This window comes from Olea europaea, chromosome 14 (genome assembly GCF_002742605.1).
Source record: "Olea europaea var. sylvestris chromosome 14, O_europaea_v1, whole genome shotgun sequence".
Lineage (NCBI taxonomy): Eukaryota > Viridiplantae > Streptophyta > Magnoliopsida > Lamiales > Oleaceae > Olea > Olea europaea.
Genome location: NC_036250.1, coordinates 9,838,294 through 9,860,815, shown reverse-complemented (window position 1 = coordinate 9,860,815; position 22,522 = coordinate 9,838,294). Strand labels below are relative to the sequence as shown.

At 33.8% G+C, this 22,522-nt stretch overlaps 1 protein-coding gene across 1 annotated transcript; it reads right to left on the bottom strand.

The window, feature by feature from the left end:
• Positions 1–20,680: 20,680 nt before the first annotated feature.
• On the bottom strand, positions 20,681–21,142 carry LOC111409488 (protein SRC2-like). The gene has a single exon (XM_023039535.1). It carries the CDS (start codon positions 21,140–21,142, stop codon positions 20,681–20,683), a length of 462 nt encoding a protein of 153 aa, XP_022895303.1.
• Between the last annotated feature and the right edge of the window lie 1,380 nt (positions 21,143–22,522).

The following is a 22,522-nucleotide window of genomic DNA, read 5'->3' as shown; positions in this document are numbered from 1 at the left end:
GACATGTCAACTTTTATCAAGGATAAAAGAAATTTTCCAAGAAATTAGAAAATTGCAAAGTTTCGATATTGAATAAATCCATTTGTACATTAAACTGTTATAGCCCCCTCATATGAGGGCCCGCAATGAATAAAAAATTTGTGGGCCCCTCATATGAAAGGGGCTGTACACTAGAGTGTAAAACTTTAGCGTACACATAGTGGAATTATTTGATATTTAATCAACGTGCAATTTACTCTTAAAATGACTTGTAAGATGGTGACTCGTTTGAGAATATCAATCTTTAAAATCCATATATTCATCTTTAAATTTTAGTGGGATTAAATTGCTTGTCAGAAATTAATGAACTTTGAAATCACATCAAAACTCAGATTTTTATCTTAAAATGTCAACCTTAATGTTAAGAGGAGCAATTCAAAATATGCTTTTTATTGTGATTGAGAATTAGAAATTCCAATTCTACCATCAAAAGCAATAAAATGGCAAAAGGAAAACATATGCAAGAAGATGCAAGATTTATAGATGTTCGACTTAACGTGGGACTATGTCATCTTTTGCCATTGTAATATTTTACTATGATGAGAAAATATTTACAAGAGAAAATTGTACATATTATCTTCTCTAGCATCTCTCTCTCCCCCCCCCCCCCCCCCTCTTTTTTTTTTTTTAAAAAAACAAAATTTAGGTTGACACTTATTGCCTGGAATCCCTGTTTTTGTAGCACAATTGTTTTAGTATTAAACTGGCTCCGATATTTTTGATAGAAAATGTAAATAGCAGTACATACTCTTAAATGGGTAAGAAAAGGTATTGCTTTTATCTTTCTATAATTGACCCAAAAAGATGAAAAAACCAACTACACAAGAATGAATATCTGATGCATAAATTGAATTGAGAAATTGGCTATTTATAACCATGAGAATAAACCAAATTACATAAAAATCTGCCATTATTCCTAGAAAGTAGGACTATCGTATAGACGATAAAATTAGCTAACAACATAGAGATTAGCAAGGCCTTTATTCTCGTGTAAGAATAAACAAAGACTAAGTCTTTAACTTAAAAATAATAAATAATAAAATTTATAATAGGGATCAGGCAGAATAGAAATGGCATGGTAGTCCTTACATTAGGCATATGACACCAATGATTTGAGAAATTCTAGGCGGCAAAATATTGAGCAGAGTGGAACCTGGAAAGGGCTTATTAGTCTTTACTCTAGTCATTGGACGCAATGATACTAGAGATTTAGAGGAAACTTAATGAATAAGCAAAAATCAAATATGACTACTATGCTCTTGGGGGAGAAACTTTTTGAATTTTCTGCAAAGACCAAGCATATAGGACAAGGGAGTATAAGACTTCCGAGATGATAATGATAAAAGACGAGTTACAAATTATAATTACAAAAGAAAACAATCTATACAAATTATAAGACCGAAACCATTACGTACTAATTAATTTACAATAATTTATTTGTTAGTATTTGAAGTAAAAACAAGGCAATGATGCTGATAAATATCTGATGTATATACTGCTAACTTTTTTCATCCTAAAATTTTCTATGTAAATGATACTAAATGTTGAGAATTAAAAATTCTATTCTATATCACCAAGAGCAATAAAATCGATGTAAGGAAATAGACACATAAAAATACGTAAGATTTATAGATGTTCGCTTCAATACGAGACTACGTCCTTAGTGTCGATTCAAGTGCGAACTCAGCATAACAACAATAATTCAGCTCTACAACACTTAAGTGTACTCTTTTTCTTAATCGAGAGAAATAGACTGCAATAATCTATTTTCTTTTCTTTTTCTTTTCCCTTTACATCTTCTTGACAATATATTAGATTACAATAACATATAAGGAATAATTATAGACGGCATAAGTAATTTTCTAGAAGTGCTAACTTAAAAAAGTAAATAACAAAAAGTAAAAGTTGTACATAGAAAGCCCCGAAAGATGCACCTGCTCGATAAAAAGAGGTTCAAACTCGCATTCGACTGTTAATCAAACGGTAATTTGTCAGAACCTTTGTTAATTTAAGTCATCCCATGGTCCAGTATACTATTTAAACTCTTGAATCCGAATGTCAATACCATTTCTTGTAATAACTGTAATTGCATCTTTTTTTACAAGTCGATTTTGAATGTGAGTCAACTAATATGAGCAGATGCCCTTACGGGTATTACTCGTCATTGGTGACATGACTTGAAGAAGATTAAAATTATTTCATGAAGTCACTGACATATAATGACCCGTCTTTGGAAACGAGTTAGTATGCATATGCAAGTCAAAAAATAAAGTAAAATAAAATAAAATAAAAAATATTAAATAAAAGGAAAATTATGGGAATATAAATGATTGCATAAGAAATTAAAGCAATAAAGCATGAGGAGAAAGTAGTTTGATCTCATTGAAACTGTCAAGGCAACATTATGAGGGGGGACCTTGAATGTTGAAACTATATATACAATGGTCAATGGAGGTGTAATCATGTCAATTAGCCAAATTTGGTGGACCTCCATCTGTGCAATTATATTTGAAGAATGATTGGGAAACATTATGTGTTTACAACAATATCCATGATGTACAAAGTTATCTAACAATAAAGAAAAAGATTTAGGTCCGAATAAAAAATTGAAGTCGATGAAACCATGAAAGTATAGAACATGTTATTGAGATTCACCACGAAAAATGCTAGCAAATGTGGATTTAATTTAGACTTTTACAAACTTTCATAACTTTTGTACACTTTCATTTTCAAAGATTTTCATAAACTTTCATTAAAAATAGGGAAAATTGTAGCAGCAATCCCAAACCTTTTATATTTTTGCAGACTTTATCTTAAACTTTACTTTGTGCCACCCACGGTCTCAAACCTTTTAAAAATTAACTTTTGGGGTCCTAATGAATTATTTTTGTTAGTTTGACCCAATAAATTGACTTTGACCAATTTTAAATGGGTAAAATGCGAACTTTTAACTTTCCTTATCAACTAATTAAAACAAAAAACCAAAAAACAAAAAAGGTGGAAAAGAAACAAAATTACGTCATCTTATTCCCACCCCACTCCCTCCCACGCTCGAAGTTCACCTAACCCCAACCAAATCAATTACAAGTCTAAAACCACCTCTATTACACCGATGACCAATACTCACCATCCCATTCACACTGTGCTTGCCAAATTCGACCCATTCACACCATCGAGCTGTGTGGTCTGCATTTTGGGTCGTTCAATCTGGTGGATCCGATGGTGATGGGTTTCGAAGGCTGGCATTTTGTTTAGTTCTGCTGTTAAATTGGCTACTCATTTTCAAGAATTCTTAAATTTTAGTGATTTGTTTGTGCATATATGGCTTTGTTTGTGTGTTGGAAATATTGGAGGGATGAAGAAGAAACAAAAAGAAAATCACAATAAATATAGCAACAAGATGAACAAAATCAGAAAATTGTAACAATAAATGTGAAGACTCAAACGCGGGATTGTTGTCTTCAAATATTATTTGCCCCCTTTTCGGTGTTTATGAGATGTTTTAGGGTATTTCAGCAAATAGTTTGAAGGATTGTAACAAGCCTTGTAAAGAATTTCACCAAAACACAAAGTGAAATTCTCTAAAACTTGAAGAACACGAAGATAGAATGAATATGAATGTAAATCGGGAATTGATTGTTTTTTGAACAAAGTATGGATTGCAAGATATTTTTCTTACATCTTTCCCTTGAACATGACTTATCTATATATAGCCTTCGACAAAAGTATGAAATGGTTCTAAAAAATCAAGTGAAACGCCACCAATTTCAAGTTTGCAATAGTCAGAAACGGTAAAAAATTTGTATCATGCAACCGCATGGCCAATTTATTCATTCATTTTTTTCATTGTTGTTTTTGAACAACCAAATTCACAGCAATCCCCCACTTGTTCAAAATTAACAAGGTCTCATATTCAAAGTAAACGATGCTCATGCGTAAAAATTAGATATCTTTAATTTGAATCTAACCATAGTGTAATTCAAACAAAGTAAAGTCGAAATTAAAGGTAGCGTGAAGCATTGAACTAGTTATTTTATGTGACAATATCGGTAAGAATACACACACGACTACCACGTGTTCTCAAATTTCTCATAACTCGCTTCGCGCTAATAAGGACTCGTGCTTAACTTTTAAAAAAGAAACTCCAACTCTCTATTAAGGCGGCGCCATCTTGAAGATTGTTTAGGCGAAGTTCTTCCAATACATTTGTTACTTTTAGAGGTATTTGCGTTTTAGCACTGAACTTCATTAAGAGCTTAAAACTCAACCCTTGTTTCAATAACAACCAGCATTATTTTAATTAGGATAGAATTATATCGGATTTTAATAATGCTACAACTATCCACATACCGAACGACTTGTTGTTATCCTTTGAACCCGTAGATTATCTTTTGAGTAATTACATGTAGGGTTGCCATAATTGGTGAACTTTTTCAGTTAAGGAGTTTCAACCCTATCTTATTCCAAGTAGATACTACTAAATCTCTATTTAGAGGTTTAGTTAAAGGATCCGCTAACTTCTCAATTGACCTCATATAATTTAAGGAAATTATTCTATTTTTGATTAATTTTCTTATATAGTCATGTCTAAGATTCATGTGTCTATACTTTTTGTTGTATACCTTATTGTATGTTTTGCTAATGTGGCTTGTGTAGTAGCTGAGAAAAATAAAATGGAATTATGCTATTATTTTGTGATGATCTAACACCACCAGCCTAACCCATTTTAGAAACGACCTATGGAAGCTCAACCCATGTAAGATTATGAAAGCCCAAGTCATAAGCTAATTAAAAGCCCAGCAATTTAAGAGATTTAATTTAAATAAAATTGATTACAAAGATTTAATCAATAACTGGATTGTCCCGATGGTCATCTACATGGTATTTCATATAGGCAACTCAGGTTCGAATCATCATGTAGATGCTTTTTATAAAACTTTTATATGAGTTTTTTTATGGCTTAGAGACTCTTCAAATTCTTAGTTAAAGACTAAATTTAATAAATTTAATGATAATACAACTTCCCCACTTATTTTTTCATTAAAAAGAAACGTTATAGAAGTGGAATGTCACTTTTTCACTACACTCCTCTTCAAATCCGAATTTTATCTCATTTTCTCTCAAAAAATATATTTCATATCAAGTTAAGTTTAAGGAATAACAAGGGTGAGAAGAAGGAAGACTTTCTATACATTTTGTTCTTTTATCCAAGAAAATTCAAGGTAGGTAGAGGTGCAAGTGTTCATTCGTTTTCAAATCTGTTTTTCGATAAATGTTTAAATGAAATGGTACCTTCGGGTACGGTGCTTTGGCACTACAACAGTTTGAATGATCATTCTCCGATTCTACGTGTTATGATAATGCTATAGTAATTGGATTTTGCTGAAAATCCATCTACGTGCGACGGTATAAATCTATAGTTCGGAATTTCTAATTTGATAACGAATTATACTGATGATATCTATTGAGTTTCAAACTCATGGATTAATTTCCTTCCTACAGGTTGAATGGATTTTCCTTGGGGCGTAGATGATGGTAAATGATTATGTAACATGTCATAGAGAAGCCGGTAATTTATATTTTTAGTTGATTTTGAGATGTTTACACTTCCTTTAAAATTGATTCCTATGAATATTGTGCGGATCTATTTTACGAACACTCGTTGTGAATAAATTATGTTTGAAAGTAGATATGCGTCATAGGAATAAATTTTCAAATCACCATATACAAAAAAAGTTAGCGACCTAAAGTTTTGATATCTCTTCAAAAATTTCAGTTTCTGCCTCATCTTTAAAAAAATCATAACTCTTTTATTACTTGGTATTTTTATACGAAATCAATTGGATTGGATAGCCCAATAAGTTACATACTGAATAAAATTGGAATCATGTCAATCCAATATCGGTAAAAGGTTATTTGTCACATAAAGTAAACTGTGCTGGGTGCTGTTTCTATTTTTCAGCTTCTACCTTTGTTTTCAAAAATTCATAACTCACTTGTTACTTGGGAATTTTTGGATGGAACCAATTGGATTTGATAGTCTCATGGATTAGCTACTGTATAAATTTGAAATCATGTCGTTTTGACGTTGGTGGAATTTTATATGCCATTTTAAGTGAACTGTACCGGTTTACCTTTCAACCGGGTCGCTACTGAGTTTTGAAAAATATTTTAATGCCCCATATGATGTCGACGAAAGCTAGTTTTTGAATATGTCATATTATAAGGAGTTTACTATCTTATATTAAAATTTTATGAAATTTCAAGGTTGATAGCTATGAAAACAAATTTATTTTTACAATTACTGTTTGAAACAAAAACTGGAATAGCAACATTATTTTTTAAGTTTTGCCAAAATTTCACGTCAATAGTCGTTACATGCATGGAACCTATTCTAAAAACATTTTTGAAATTGTTTTCTTTTAGAATTGGATTATTGTTTAAATAAAAAAAATAAAATTCTTTAATTAAATTCTAAAATTTAATCTTTATACCTTCTATTAAAAATATATTGAACTAACTTTACGGTTAAGGTACAATGGTTTGAGTGAAATTTCGGTCCATGCGGGTCGGGATGTTACAGCGTGGTATCAGAGCACGAGTTTAGTCGATTCTGTAGACTTAATGTATTTTATTTGTGAGATGAAAAAAATGAAACATTTAAGGCACTTCATGGCATCCTGCGTCTATCAGTGGACCTCATCCGACGAACCCAAGGTATGAAATAAAAATATTATGTTCCACATTATTTTTTCGAGCATGATTTTGATTTTCTTTTTATCATTTAAGCTTGAATCTATGAAAAAATGCTTATGATGTTTTGAATAAAATATGCCATGTACATTATATTTTGTTTAAATATACGTGAAGAAATGATGATTGGCCATCCTATTAGAACCTCAAGAGCATAGTGTATAAGTTGATATTACTAATGAAGATAACACATAATTGGACACTTATGTGACAGACATGGCTAGAATTTATCAGACCGCTAGAAAGGCCACAGTTTGTATAGTAGTGTTGAACCGTAGGGCCATCATTCAGTCCTATGAGAACTATCTGACTGACCCGTCTCATCCACTTGTTGAACACGTACATGACATCTACGAGAGATGTATGGCAGCTGTAGATGCAGGACTGGAGATCACGCATATCGAGGCTGTGAATAACCTTATACATTCACTTCACCTCAGTGGGGAAACATGGGAGTCATTGTTAGGGATGAGATGCTAGAGGGTAACCATCCAGAGAACCCAAATATGATTGAATTTGGTATATATTGTCAGACCTTTCTAGACAGATGGAGTGAGAGTTTAGAACCCCAACCGGAGATAGTAATTGAGCCTAATAATGAGCTCGAGCCCGAACCTCAGTTTGAATTAGACCCAGAGGAAGATCCCGAATGGGAGCATGAAGATGACTTTGGGTTGAACTTAGAGAATGATCATGAGCATGAACCTGAGCCACAGGTTGAGATGGACCTAGAGTCAGGGCGTGAGATAGAAGACTCCTCCGAAGATGAGGCTCCACCGAAGAAGATTCACAAGATTCATAGGGATTAGAAATTTAGATTTCCATTTTCTTGTGATATCTTTTCCTTTATGTTTTTGAAAATTTTTTTTTTCGACCAATTGTATGTCCTGATTGCAATGAGTACTATCAATAAAGGAAAATAATGATCAATTTGAGGACTACATTATTTTTTTTAAGTATTCTGGTTTTGGCAAACGAAGTTAATGTGAGATATTATATCTTATCTCTAGGAAAATGTTTCGAGTAAACCAGAACAAGGGATCTCCTGCAAGCGATTTAAGATCTTGGCAGGCTGAATCAAAATCCCGCTCCACCTACACCACCAGCTCCTATTACTCTTCCGACTCACACCTCGGTAGTTGAGTTATTTCTAAGGCATAAGCCCTCTACCTTCGATGGAGCATCTGGTCCACTAGTAGTTGAAGAATGACTTCGTAAGCTAGAACGAATTTTTCGGCTCATAGACTGCACTGATGCCCAAAGGGTTCAATGTGCAGAGTTTATGTTTACCGGTGATGTAAGTCACTGGTGGGATTCGATGTCCCGAACTAGGACTCCGGAGCAGCAATTGGCAATAACTTGGGAACAATTCAAGGAGGAAGTGATGGACAAATGTTTTCCTCAATCTCTAAGGGATTTCAATGAGAACGAATTCCTTCAACTCAAGCAGGGTAATATGTCCCTAACGGATTACGAACAGAAGTTTGATCAACTCTCAAGGTATACTCCACATCTGGTTGACACGGAAATTAAGAAAACTCGAAGGTTCGAGCAAGGGTTAAACCCAGACCTAAGTATGATCCTTATGTTAGATCGCTTCACGTCGAACCGTGAGATGTTGGAACGAGCTCACGCTATCTGGTATCAAAAGGCTAATACAGAGCAACATCGTCAATTGTACAACCAGAAGGATAAAGGGCAAATTGGAAAGAGAAAGTGGAATGTTCAAGACAAAGGAAAGGGCAAATGGCAAAATAAGAAAGTTAATATCGGATCTAGCGCCAGTAAGGCCATGGTAGCTGCAGGTAAGCCTCATCGTGGTGAATGCTTGTATGGGAAGAATGCCTATTTTTTCGGTGTGACAAATCAGGACATATTGCTAGGGATTGTCCCACATTTGTTCAGAAAAAGGATGATAACAATGATCAGAACAAGAAGGGAAAAGCACGAGTTTTTATATTGACTAAAAAAGATGCAGAGGGGAACTCAAACGTAATAACAGGTATTTTACCGGTAGCCAATACACCTGCTTATATACTGTTTGATTCAGGAGCTACTCACTCTTTTGTATCAACGTCTTTCATTGCTAAATCTAGTATTACTTTTAATAAGTCAAAGAGTACACTAGAAGTTAGCCTCCCCTCAGGCAGGACATTGAACACAGACAAGTTAGCTAAGTCAGTGAAATTCGATATTGAGGGAAAAACCTTAGAAGCTAATTTGTATACGATAGATATGAAGGACATTGATGTTATTTTAGGCATGGATTGGTTAGGATGTAATTATGTGACCATTCGTTGTGGAGAAAGGGAAGTGTCTTTTCAAAAACCAGGAGAAGAACAATTTTCTTTCCCCGGAATAAAGACCAAACCCCATCTCCAACTGGTTTTGGCCTTACAAGCCGAGAAAATGTTGAGAAAAGAAACATCTCAAGGGTTTCTAGTTAATATCTTTGGAAAAAAACTGACAATGACAAAGATTGAGGATGTACCAGTGGTACAAGAATTTATAGATGTGTTTCTAGAAGATCTACCTAGTATTCCACCAGGTAGACAAGTGGAATTCACAATAGATCTGGTTCCCGGAGCGGCGCCAGTATCTAAAACCCCATACAGAATGGCCCCAAAGGAACTTCAAGAGTTGAAAAATTCAGTTACAAGAATTGTTAGACCTTGGTTTTATTCAACCAAGTGTATCACCATGGGGCGCACCAGTATTGTTTGTAAAGAAGAAAGATGGAAGTATGAGGATGTGTATCGACTACCGGGAGTTGAACCATTTGACAATCAAGAATAGGTATCCTCTCCCTAGAATTAAGGATTTGTTTGATCAATTGAAAGGGACTAAGGCATTTTCTAAGATCGATTTACGATCTGGATATCATCAATTGAAGGTTAAGGCAGATGATATACCTAAGACAACTTTCAGAATTTGTTATGGACATTACCAGTTCATAGTTATGCCATTCGGATTGACAAATGCTCCGGCAGTGTTCATGGATCTGATGAATCGAGTAGTTCATCAGTATTTGGATCAATTTGTTATAGTCTTCATTGATGACATTTTGATATACTCCAAGAGTAAAGATCAACATGAGGAACATTTTAGAATAGCGTTAGAGATACTACGCAAGGAAAAGTTATACGCCAACTTCAAAAGTGCGAATTTTGGCTTGAACAAGTTGGATTTCTCGGTCATGTAGTTATTGCCCAAGGAATTGAAGTGGACCCAGTAAAGGTGGAAGCAGTAACTAATTGGAAGACACTGACTAATGCTGGTGAAGTTTGAAGTTTTCTAGGATTGGCTGGGTACTATCGAAGATTTATAGAGGGATTCTCCAAAATAGCTGGACCAATGACACAATTGACAAGGAAAGGAATAAAGTTTCAATGGATAGATAAGTGTGAGCAGAGCTTTCAGGAGCTAAAACAATGATTGATCACAGCACCTGTATCAACCATACCTGAAAGTTCAGAAGGGTTTGTTATAAATAGTGATGCATCCAAGCAAGGTTTGGGATGTGTACTGATGTAGTATGGAAAAGTAATTGCCTATGCTTCAAGGCAATTGAAGCAACATGAGCAGAACTACCCGACGCATGATCTAGAACTTGCGGCAGTGGTTCATGCATTAAAGATATGACGCCATTACTTATATGGAGGGAAGTGTGATATTTAGATAGATCATAAGAGTCTCAAATATTTCTTCACATAGAAGGAATTGAATATGAGACAGAGATGATGGTTGGAGTTAGTGAAAGATTATGATTGCACTATTCATTATCATCCGGGTAAGGCTAATGTTGTTGCTGATGCTCTAAGTAGAAAGTCAATGGGACAGTTGGCATCATTACCTACTATTTCGATGGAGTTGATCAAAGACTTGAAAAAGTTGCAGATTGAAGTGATTACCACACCAGAACAAGTCATTGCTCATTTAGCAACTTTGGTGGTTCGACCTACTCTTAGAGATCGGATCATAGAAGCACAGGATAAAGACCCATTCTTGCAGAAGATCAAGAACGAGATTGGTACTGATAAGAGAAAGGATTTTGGAATAGCTTCGGAACAGGCACTAATGTTCAAAGGAAGAATTTGTGTACCAAATGATGAAGTTTTGAGGAAGGAGATATTGGAGGAGGCTCATTCCACCCCGTACGCCGCACATCTTGGTGGTATAAAAATGTATCGAGACCTTCGAAATACATTTTGGTGGAGGAATATGAAAAGAAGTATATGTTCATTTGTGGCAAAATGCATAGTATGCCAACAAGTTAAAGCGGAACATCAAAGCCCGGCAGGGTTATTAAATCCATTAGACATACCTGAATGGAAATGAGAGAATATCGCAATGGACTTTGCGGTAGGATTTCCAAGGTCAGCAAGAGGACAAAATGCTATATGGGTAATAATGGATCGTCTAACAAAGTCCGCTTATTTTCTTCCAATAAAAATGACATTCAGTCTAGATCAGCTGGTGCAGTTGTACATTAGAGAGATTGTAAGATTGCATGGTGTCCCCGTGTCTATTGTATCTGATAGAGATCCAAGATTTACGTTAAAGTTTTGGAAGAGCTTACAAGGAGCTATGGGAACGAAATTGAATTTCAGTACAGCATATCACCCTCAATTTGATGGTTAGTCTGAAAGGACCATTCAAACTTTAGAAGATATGCTAAGGGCTTGTGTTTTGGATCTAGGAGGCAGTTGGGAATCGTATATACCTCTGGTAGAATTTTCATATAATAACAGTTTCCAAACAACTATTGGAATGGCACTGTATGAAGCTCTTTATGGTAGAAAATACAGATCACCTGTTCATTGGGACAAAGTTGGAGAAAAGAGAGTTTTGGGACCAGAGATCATTGAAAGAACAGTTGAAGCCATTGATAAGATCCGTACCAAGATAAAGGCCGTGCAAGATAGACAAAAGAGCTATGCAGATACCAAGGGAAAAGACTTGAAATTTGAAGTTGGAGAGAAAATCTTTCTAAAGGTGGAACCAATAAAGGGTGTACTTAGGTTCGGCAAGAAATGCAAACTACGACCTCGTTATATCGGACCTTTTAAAATACTTGATAGGGTTGGAAATGTGGCTTATCGATTGGCGTTGCCACCTGAACTATCGACAGTTTACAATGTGTTTCTTGTATCGATGATCAGAAAGTATATGCATGATCCTGATCATGTGGTCAACTACCAATCCTTGGAAGTACAAAAAGACTTATCTTATGAGGAATTACCAATCAAAATACTGGATCGAAAGGTACATAAATTACGGAACAAGGAGATTTAACTAGTCAAAGTGCAATGGAATAATCATGGAGTAGAAGAAGCTACTTGGAAAAGAGAAGAAGAAGTTAAAGACAAATACCCAACACTCTTTGTCCAACCATAAGGTAAATTTCGAGGGCGAAATTTTATTTAAGGTGTAAGGGTTGTAGTAACCGAGAAAAATAAAATGGAATTATGCTATTATTTTGTGATGATCTAGCACCACGAGCCTAACTCATTTTAGAAACAACCTATAGAAGCTCAACCCATGTAAGATTACGAAAGCCCAAGTCATAAGTTAATTAAAAGTCCAGCAATTTAAGAGATTTAGTTTAAGTAAAATTGATTACAAAGATTTAATGAATAACTGGATTGTCCCAATGGTCATCTACATGATATTTCATATAGGCAATCCAGATTCGAATCAACATGTAGATGTTTTTTATAAAACTTTTATATGAATTTTTTTATGGCTTAGAGACTCTTCAAATTCTTAGGTAAAGACTAAATTTAATAAATTTAATGATAATACAACTCCCACTTAATTTTTCATTAAAAAGAAACGTTATAGAAGTTGAAGGTAACTTTTCACTACACTCCCCTTAAGAACTAACAAGGGTGAGAAGAATGAAGACTTTCTATACATTTTGTTCTTTTATCCAAGAAAATTCAAGGTAGGTAGAGATGCAAGTGTTTATTTGTTTTCAAATCTGATTTTTCGATAAATGCTTAAATGAAATGGTACCTTCGGGTACAGTGCTTCGACACTACAACAGTTTGAATGATCATTTTTCGGCTCTACATGTTATGATAATGCTATAGTAATTGGATTTTGTCAGAAATCCATCTATGTGCGACGATATGAATCTATAGTTCGGAATTTCTAATTTGATAACGAATTGCATCGATGATATCTATTGAATTTCAAACTCATGGGTTAATTCCCTTCCTACAAGTTGAATGAATTTTCCTTGGGGCGTAGATGATGGTAAAGGATGATGCAACATGTCATGGAGAAACCGGTGATTTACATATTTAGTTGATTTTGAGATGTTTACACTTCCTTTAAATTTGATTCCTATGAATATTGTGCGGATCTATTTTATGAACACTCATTGTGAATAAATTATGTTTGAAAGTAGATATGCGTCATAGGAATAAATTTACAAATCACTGTATACAAAAAAAGTTAGCGATTTAAAGTTTTGATATCTCTTCAGAAATTTCAGTTTCTGCCTCATCTTTAAAAAAATCATAACTCTTTTGTTACTTGGTATTTTTATATGAGACCAATTGGATTGGATAGCCCAATAAGTTAGATACTGAACAAAATTGGAATCATGTCAATCCAATAGCGGTAAAAGGTTATATGTCACATAAAGTAAACTGTGCTGGGTGCTGTCTCTGTATTTCAGCTTCTACCCTTGTTTTCAAAAATTCATAACTCACTCGTTACTTAGAATTTTTAGATGAGACCAATTGGATTTGATAGTATCATGGATTAGATATTGGATAAATTTGAAATCATGTGGTTTTGACGTTGGTGGAATTTTATATGCCATTTTAAGTGAACTGCACCGGTTTACCTTTCAACCGGATCGCTGCTGAGTTTTGAAAAATATTTTAATACCTCATATGATGTCGAAAGAAGCTAGTTTTTGACTATGTCATATTATAAGGAGTTTAATACCTTACATTAAAATTTGATGAAGTTTCAAGGACGATAGCTATGGAAACAAATTTATTTTTACAATTATTGTTTGAGACAAAAACTGGAACAGCAACATTACTTTTTAAGTTTTGCCAAAATTTCACGTCAATAGTCGTTACATGCATGAAACCCATTCTAAAAATATTTTTGAAATTGTTTTCTTTTAGAATTGGATTATTGTTTAAATAAAAAAAATAAAATTCTATAATTAAATTCTAAAATTTAATCTTTATACCTTCTACTAAAAATATATTGAACTAACTTTACGGCTAAGGTACAATGGTTTGAGTGACGTTTCCGTCCATGTGAGTCGAGGAGTTACAGCTTGACTACCACACATGATAAGTATTGAAAAATATTCTTCGATCCTAAAGGTATCTCATAGAAGTGATCCTTAAGCCACACAGCCTCTTTCCTAGTATACGATAGAGCTACAAATTCTGATTCCATGGTCGAATGTGTCATGCATGTTTGTTTCTTTGACTTTCCAGAAACAGCACCTCTCCCTAGAGTGAACACTCAACCCGAGGTGAATTTACTTTCACCCGTGCTAGATATCCAACTAGTAACAGTAAATCCTTTCAATACCGTCGAGAATTTAGTATATAGTAGATCTAAGTTTTTGATTTTTTTTAAATATCCATGAACTCTCACAATGGCCTTCCAATAATCATTACTTGGATTGCTAGTAAATCTACTAAGTTTACTAACTGCATATGCTATATCTGGTCTTGTGCATTGAACTGTATATATAAGACTTCCAATAGCACTTGCATATTTCAATTGAGCAATCGTCCTCCCATCATTCTTTATGAGTTTTGAACTTGGATCAATTGGGTAGTATATTCTTTTACATTCAAGTGTTTGAACTTGCTCATCACATTCTATATATAATGTGATTGACTTAGGTGATAACCCCTACTAGTCTTTGTAACTTTGATACCTAAAATGGTATTCACCTGTCCAAGATCCTTCATCTTGCATGAGGAAGATAAAAACCTCTTCATTTTTTTATACCATCCATGTGATTACTTATAGTCAACATGTTGTTAAGATACAAGCATATAAATGCCATGTAATCATTACACACTTTAAAATATAAACATCTATCTATACTATTATGTTTAAACCCGAATGATATTATTGCTAAGTCAAATTTCTCATGCCATTACTTAGGCGTCTGCTTCAAATCATATAATGATTTTACTAACTTGCATACCTTATGTTCATTTTCAGGTAGAAGGAACCCTTTGGATTGCTCCATATAGACCTCCTCATCGAAATCCCCATTTAAGAATGCCATCTTGACATCCATTTTATGAACATACAAGTTATATATTGAAGCCAATGTGAATAATATCCTAATTGATGTTATTCTAGCTACCGGTACATAAGTGTCAAAATAGTCGATTCCTTCCTTTTGTCGATATCCTTTGGCCACTAATCTAGCCTCGAAAGTATTTAGAGAGCCATCAATATTATATTTCCTCCTAAATATCTCTTTATATCCAATAGGTTTGGATCCTGTGGCAAATTGACAAGTTTCTAAGTATTGTTAGACATTATCAAATCCATTTTATCTTTAATTGCATCTTTCTAGAAAATTCTATCACGAGAAGCCATATCTTCTTTATACGTTTTAGGGTCGGCTTCCACTTGTAAAACAAAAGGAATTGTTCTTACAACACTCAACTCATTTCCTTCTACTAAGTAAAATGAGATAAGTTGAGAATCAATTTTATCCAATTCTAAAGACTTCTCAACTCAAGGCCTCTTGTTTCTTTGTGGTTCACAAGACTCATCAGTATCTTTGGAAGACATTTCATCACGTGCTCCACTTGAATTAGGGATATTTTCAAGATTATCCCTCAATTCATTATCCGAAGATAACGAATCTTTAAAAAACTCTACATCACTTGATTCGATAATCACATTGGTCTCCAAGTTTAGCAATCTTTAAGATTTGCTATTGTTAGCATATCCAACGAAGGCATATTTAATGCCTTTTGGACCTAATTTGGTCATATTAGGGTTCGTGTTCTCGTGTTAGCAAGACACCCCTATACTTTGAAGTATCCAATGTTCAATTTTCTTCTTTTCTACAATTAGTAAGGAAGAACCTTTGTATGTTTTGAAGGAATACTATTGAGTATCCTACATGCAATTAATAAAACTTCACCCCATAAATTAAACGGTAATTTAGCATATATAAGCATGACATTAATCATTTCTACTAAGGTTCTATTTTTTCTTTCAGCCAAACCATTTTGTGTGTCCTAGGTCAGAACATTGGTGAATTATGCCATGTTATTCACAAAACAAGTTAAAATCACTAGAAAAGTATTCATCACCTTTATCACTTCTTAAGGTCTTTATTTTCTTTCCTAGATGGTTTTCAATTTCATTTTTATATATTTTAAACATATTAAACGCCTTGTTTTTATGTTTCATCAAGTACACATATGTATATCTAAAAAATTCGTCAATGAAAGTAATAAAATACCTATTTTTTCCTCTAATTAACATGCCATTTATTTTACATATATCAGTATGAATAAATTCTAAGATGCTAGCGTTCTTTTCACATTTTGATAGGGTCTTTTAACTATCTTAGATTCCACACATGTTTTGCATTTGTATTCATTATTTTCAATATATGAAATCAAGTTATATTTTTCAATCGTTTCATAGTACTTCTACCTCTATGACATAATCTAGCATGTCATAATGAAAATAAATCAAGGGAATAAGCAAAATCAACTTTATTTATTACATTGTCTACCGTACATAATTTGACTATTTCTTCACAATAATAGTCTTCTCCATCAAATTTCCCTTTAAGAGATAATACAAGTTTATCGGATTCGTACACACATTTGATATCCGATTTTCCTAACAGATAACCACTCACTAAGTTCCTATTCATATCCGGAACATGTAGTACATTTGTAAGGGTAACGATTTTCCCAGAAGTGAAGATGATATCGACATTTCCCTTTTCAATAACCTTGGATCGAACTTCGTTGCCCATTTGAATTTCTTGGTCTCCATCCACTTCATGATATGTTTTGAATAAAGATTTATCATATGATATATGTATGGTAACACAAGTATCATACCATCATCCAAGAACCTTTTCCTTGATCGCATTTATTTCACTTACCGTGACCACAATTTTGTCCTCTTGGATGTAATTTACTTTACCTTCGGAGTTGTTTCGTTTTCAGTGTCTACAATCCTTTGGATAGTGCCCAGATTTTTCGCTTACAAAACACCCTCCTTTGGTATTCTTCTTGGACTTATTAAAATTCCTTGAAGGTTTTTTATTGTTGGATTTACAGGCAGTTCAGATTTTTGAACGGTATTGGCCTTAGAAGTTCCTTCCAAAGAGTTTTCACTTCTATTATGCAATCTGGATTCCTCCTCAATTCGAAGATTTTTTTGCAATTATTCTGAAGAATAGTCTTTAGAACTATGCATTATTTTCTTACGGTGTCCTTTCCAAGCCCACAGGAGTTTAACAATTATAGCCCCCACTTGAAAGGCCTCTGGAATTTCAATCTTCACTAACTTTAGTTTGTTGACAATTACTTGTAATTCATGCACTTGGGGAAGTAAAGGGATATTATCAAGAAATTTAAAGTCAAAGCATTTAGAAATCAAAAATTTCTTGGTACCTTCCTCTTCTGCTTTGTATTTACTCTCCAATGCATTGCAAATCTCCTTTGCTGGTGTTGTGTTTATGTATAAATCATAAAAACGATCTAACAACATGTTGAGTATGTGATTGCGGCATATTAATTCATCTTCTTGGCGTTTCTGCCTTTCAGCCTTGATTGCTTCGGTCTCTCCACTTGTGGGTTACGGTAACGATGTCAAATCTGGATCCAAAATATAGAAGATCTTAAACGTAGTAAGAGAAATTTCAACTTGTCTTGCCATTTCGTGAAGTTAGTGCCACTGAACCGATCTAACCGTACCAAATCTTGGTTCATGACTTTTATGGTTGCCATTGTTGTTTCGCTCTCCACCACAGGAACTAACATTTGAGATTGTTGGAAATATTAGAAGGATAAAGAAGAAACAAAAAGAAAATCACGAGAAATATGGCAACAAGATAAACAAAATCAGAAAATTGTAACAACAAATGTGAAGGCTCGAACACGGAATCGCTGTCCTCAAACGTTATTTGCCCCCTCTCCGGTGTTTATGAGATGCTTAAAGGTATTTCAACAAATGATTTGAAGGACTGTAACAACCATTGTAAAGAATTTCACCAAAGTGAAATCCTCCAAAACTTGAAGAATATGAAGATAAAATGAATATGAATGTAAATTGATGTTTTTGGAACAAAGTATGGATTGCAAGATTTTTTCTTTACATATTTCCCTTGAACATGACTCATCTATATATAGCTTTAGACTAGACATTTGGAATGGTGCTAAAAAATCAAGTGAAACACTACCAATTTCAAATTTGCAACGACCAAAAACGATAAAAAATTTGTACCATACAAGCCATGTGGTCGCATGGTTCAAACATGACGAGACCATTTGGTCTCGGCATATAACCATGCGATCGCATGGCCAATCTCATTTATTTATTTATTTATTTATTTATTGTTGTTGGTTTTGAACAACCAAATTCACAGCATTGTGTAAGGGTGGGGTGGATTTGTTTGAAACAATGAATGCAATAGGAAAATGACGGAGTGGTGATAGACAGAATGGACACTCGATGGCATTGGTAGTAATGACTGGCTTGATGTGTGAGTAGGTGAGTGATAGTTTCCAGCGTCGTGGAGTTGTAGATGGGTTGGATTTTGGTTGGGTGTCGTAGGTGATGATGGTCGACGCGACACACTAATTTGGATGTGGTGGGTGGCGATCGTCGGTACCAGGGTGGAATGGGTGGCGGTTGATGGATGCCGACGACAGCAACGATGGGACTGTAGTGGTGGGTTTCTTGGTTTGGTTCAGGGGGAGGTGGGGTATGGGAAGGAGGAGATGAACAGGGAATTGATTTTTTGTTTTTAGTTATTTTTGTATTAGACTTTTTCCATCTTTTTTGTTTAATTATTTAATAAGGAAAGATCAAAGTTACTATTTTACCCCTTTAAAATTGGTCAAATTCAATTTATTGGGTTAACTAACAGTCAAACTAATAAAAATAATCTATTTGGACTTCGGGTGCTAATTTTTAGAAAGTTAGGGATCGTGAGTGACACGAAGTGAAGGTTCAAGTAAAATATGCTAAAAGGTAAAAAGTTTGGGGCCACTCTGCAAATATCCCTTAAAAATATCTTGTATATATTCGTCAAGATGATTAGTACAAAAACTTCATAAAAAATGAATGAACCTCATGATTAATTACGACAAGTCTTAGTTTGAGTTAAATTTGTTATTTATTGGACATTTTTCATCACCGAACTTGCTTTGATATTTCTACTTGAGAATAGTCAAATTACGTATTAATCGGGAAAATGAAGAAATTTTGCAAGCTTAAGACACCAAAGAATTTTCGTTTAATTATTATATTTATCATATTACATGACAATAAAATATAGTCCACACAATTTATTTACAAAAAAGGAAAAAAGATGACAATGAACAGTAATGTCAACAATTAATTGAAAACTACAATTTCATAAAATATAGTCCAAATAAATTATTTTAAGAAAGATGACCTTGAATAACAATGTCAACAATTAATTAAAAACTGCAATTTCAAACATGTTAGCTGAAAATAGGATTAAGGGGGTGTTTGAGCCACATTATTTAGGTAATAATGTACTCTTGAATAGTGTATTGATGGAAAATGTGTGGTTAAAAAATAAGGAGAAGTTTTTGATTTGCATGTAATATTATTTTATTGAAAAATATGTGGTTGAAATGATGTTAAATCACTGTTTAAAAATACATTTTTTTGAAATAATGTGGTTCAAACAGGCCCTAAGTTCCTTTCAGCATAAGCCACGTAACATGAATGTGAATGGATTCAAATTTTCATAAAATAAAATAAAAAAATTAAATACTATCTTTTCATGTGAACATTTAATACTTGCTTGGTGTATAAAATAGGTAGTTGTGTCAATCGAGTAGTAAAGTGTGCAAAAAATGGGTAGTTGGGGTCAATAAAACTTGTAATCACATTGTTTATGTATATTCAGATTGAATAATTTCATTTATAAGTTTAAATTATTATCATTATAATTTTACTAGGAACCAGATCTCACAAGCACAAACTGGATTAATTGTTTCATCAAACGTGTGTTATGCATGCAATTCTAGAAAAGTCTATGAGCGACGAAGAAACTTGACTCGAGGCATGTGCGCTTCTAAACCATGTAAATGACCTGTTTGTTAGGACTTTTAAAAGTTAAAAGTAGTTTCCGAGATTAAGAAATTGCTTTTAAATATGTTTAGAAGATTTTCGAAAAGTACTTTGTGTAATTACAAGAACTTTTAACGACAAGTTACCATTTACAAAGTTCTTCTATAAGAAGTAGACGTAAAAGTAGAAGTCCTTTAAAGTGTGTTATGTAGAAGTTGAAATGATTGAATCGTTACCAAAAATGAAATAGAAATTCTAAAGCCAATGACTTCGTTTGAATTTTGTCAATCCCTCGAGTAAAAGAGAATCCATTATTTGTATTTATAATTTATTTCCTCATTTAGGAGAAATAATTTACATTTTCTAATAGAAAACTGATCGTAAACACATAATTAAACAAAAGATGGAAACTTCACCATCTAGAAAAGATCAAATTAGAAACTATACTACAAAACTAGAAACATAGAATTTCCCACATCAAAACATGATAAATACAACAAGAAGGGGGAAATCGAAAGGTAGATGTCTAATACTGCTTACTGACTAAAAAAAAATAGGCCCGAAAATACCATTAAATCCATTTTGAAACACTCTCTGCCAACAATAATTTATCAATCATAACTTTTTCTCCAAACCTGTATGAAATTCTCATTTCTCCTTGTGAGTTCACACAGCCCTTTTGCACAGGAAAAGTCATTACGGCACTTCCACCATTAGAGTATGCACAGTCAAAAAGCTCTTTCATGGGAGTATGAAATTCACCAATATACCTGTCTCCCAGTTTCCTTTTGCAGTACAATTTTATAACAAGCATTGTATTGTAGTTTTGCACCATCGACTCGCTTATCGTGTAATTTAATGTGAAATTCCACGCAGGATTCGTCTTCCCGTGTGTGTCTGTTGGAGTTCGTTTCTCGGTTTCCGGTTTGCTTCCGATTGAAACCCTAGCATGAACTTTCATCTTGCATATTCTCCTGACATCTTCAAGATTATTAGCTGAGATAAGGGTTATTTCAAACTTTCTGCACTCCATATTTATCAAGCAGAAGTTTCTTCAAATTTAGCTTAGTTGAGTGAATAAGCAACTTATTATAGAAGAAAAACACAGCTTGACTTTTTAAGTTCTAGGTAATTTACTAGTTAGAGACAAGAAAGAGAGGAATTTCGTTAGAAAAACTAATGTGACAATTACATGTGTACTAGAATAGTTGGGATGACCAATCTAGGACATAAGATTCTTTTTCAAGTTTTCGTCACTCCTACTTGGTCATAAATTATGAACAATTCATTTGTCAACATCTTCTCGAAGAGTACTTATCTACTAGTGGGTATGGAAGGATAGAAATTTAATTAGTGACTAAATATAATTTTTTTTTGTGACTCAGGAGTTTGAATTTTGTCCGAATAATTCTAAGAAGTAGCGATCTTCCTCCCTCCCCGTTCGCCACCCAGGTGACTAAATATCATTTTCGTTGATGTGGGGTAGTCTTACCTAATATGTATTCAACTTTTTCTAATTAAATTTTGTCTATTTGTATGCTAATTTGTGGGTCAAATTGGACAGCAACCAAGTCAAAGTTGGTTGCTAAAATGTAACATCAAGGAACAATTCTTGGTCACTCATTAATACTTAAAAAAATATACCAGAATAAAAAATTCCATGAGAAATCCTTATCACCGAGACAAGTGTTCTCGTTTGGTCGCTGACACATTAATGGTTGTTGCTGGTGCCTACAACCACCATACAATGGTCTCCACAGTGGTGCATTCTATACATTGACCAAGTTCCATTGGTCGTTGAGTGACCAACTAAAGTTTGGTAGCTGAAAAATACGTACAGCGATCGCTAAAAAGTACTTACAATGACCACGCGATGGTCGGAGCTTCCTATATAGCGACCAACTGAAAGGTTGATTGTCGTTGGTGAGGCCTCTTATATAGAAACAAATTCCCTTGGTCACTGAAACATCCAAAATGACGTGAAGAAATATGCAGAATTTATCAAACCATGCATTTCAGCAACCAATTGAAGGTTTGTTGCTGAAAAATACTTACAGCGACCATACATAGGTCGTTGTAGTTCACTCTTATGCCAAAAAATGTGGCTCTTTTTTTTCACCATAATCTTTTAGTGATCAACTGAATACATGGTCCCTGATACTCTGAATCGACGACCAAGTTTTGATCGCAAAAGAGTAAAATTAGTCTAATTTTAAAAGACCAAAACTTTCACCAACCAATTTTGGGTCAGTAATAGTGTCTAATAGCAAATATTTTTAATTGGTCGCTAAACCTTTGATTGATGAAGCCATTTTTTTTTTTTTTTTTTTTTTTTCTTTTTTTTTTTTTTTTTTTTTTTTTTTAAAAAAAATAAAGATTTTTTTTTTCTGGTATTGTTACTTCATGTTCTTGG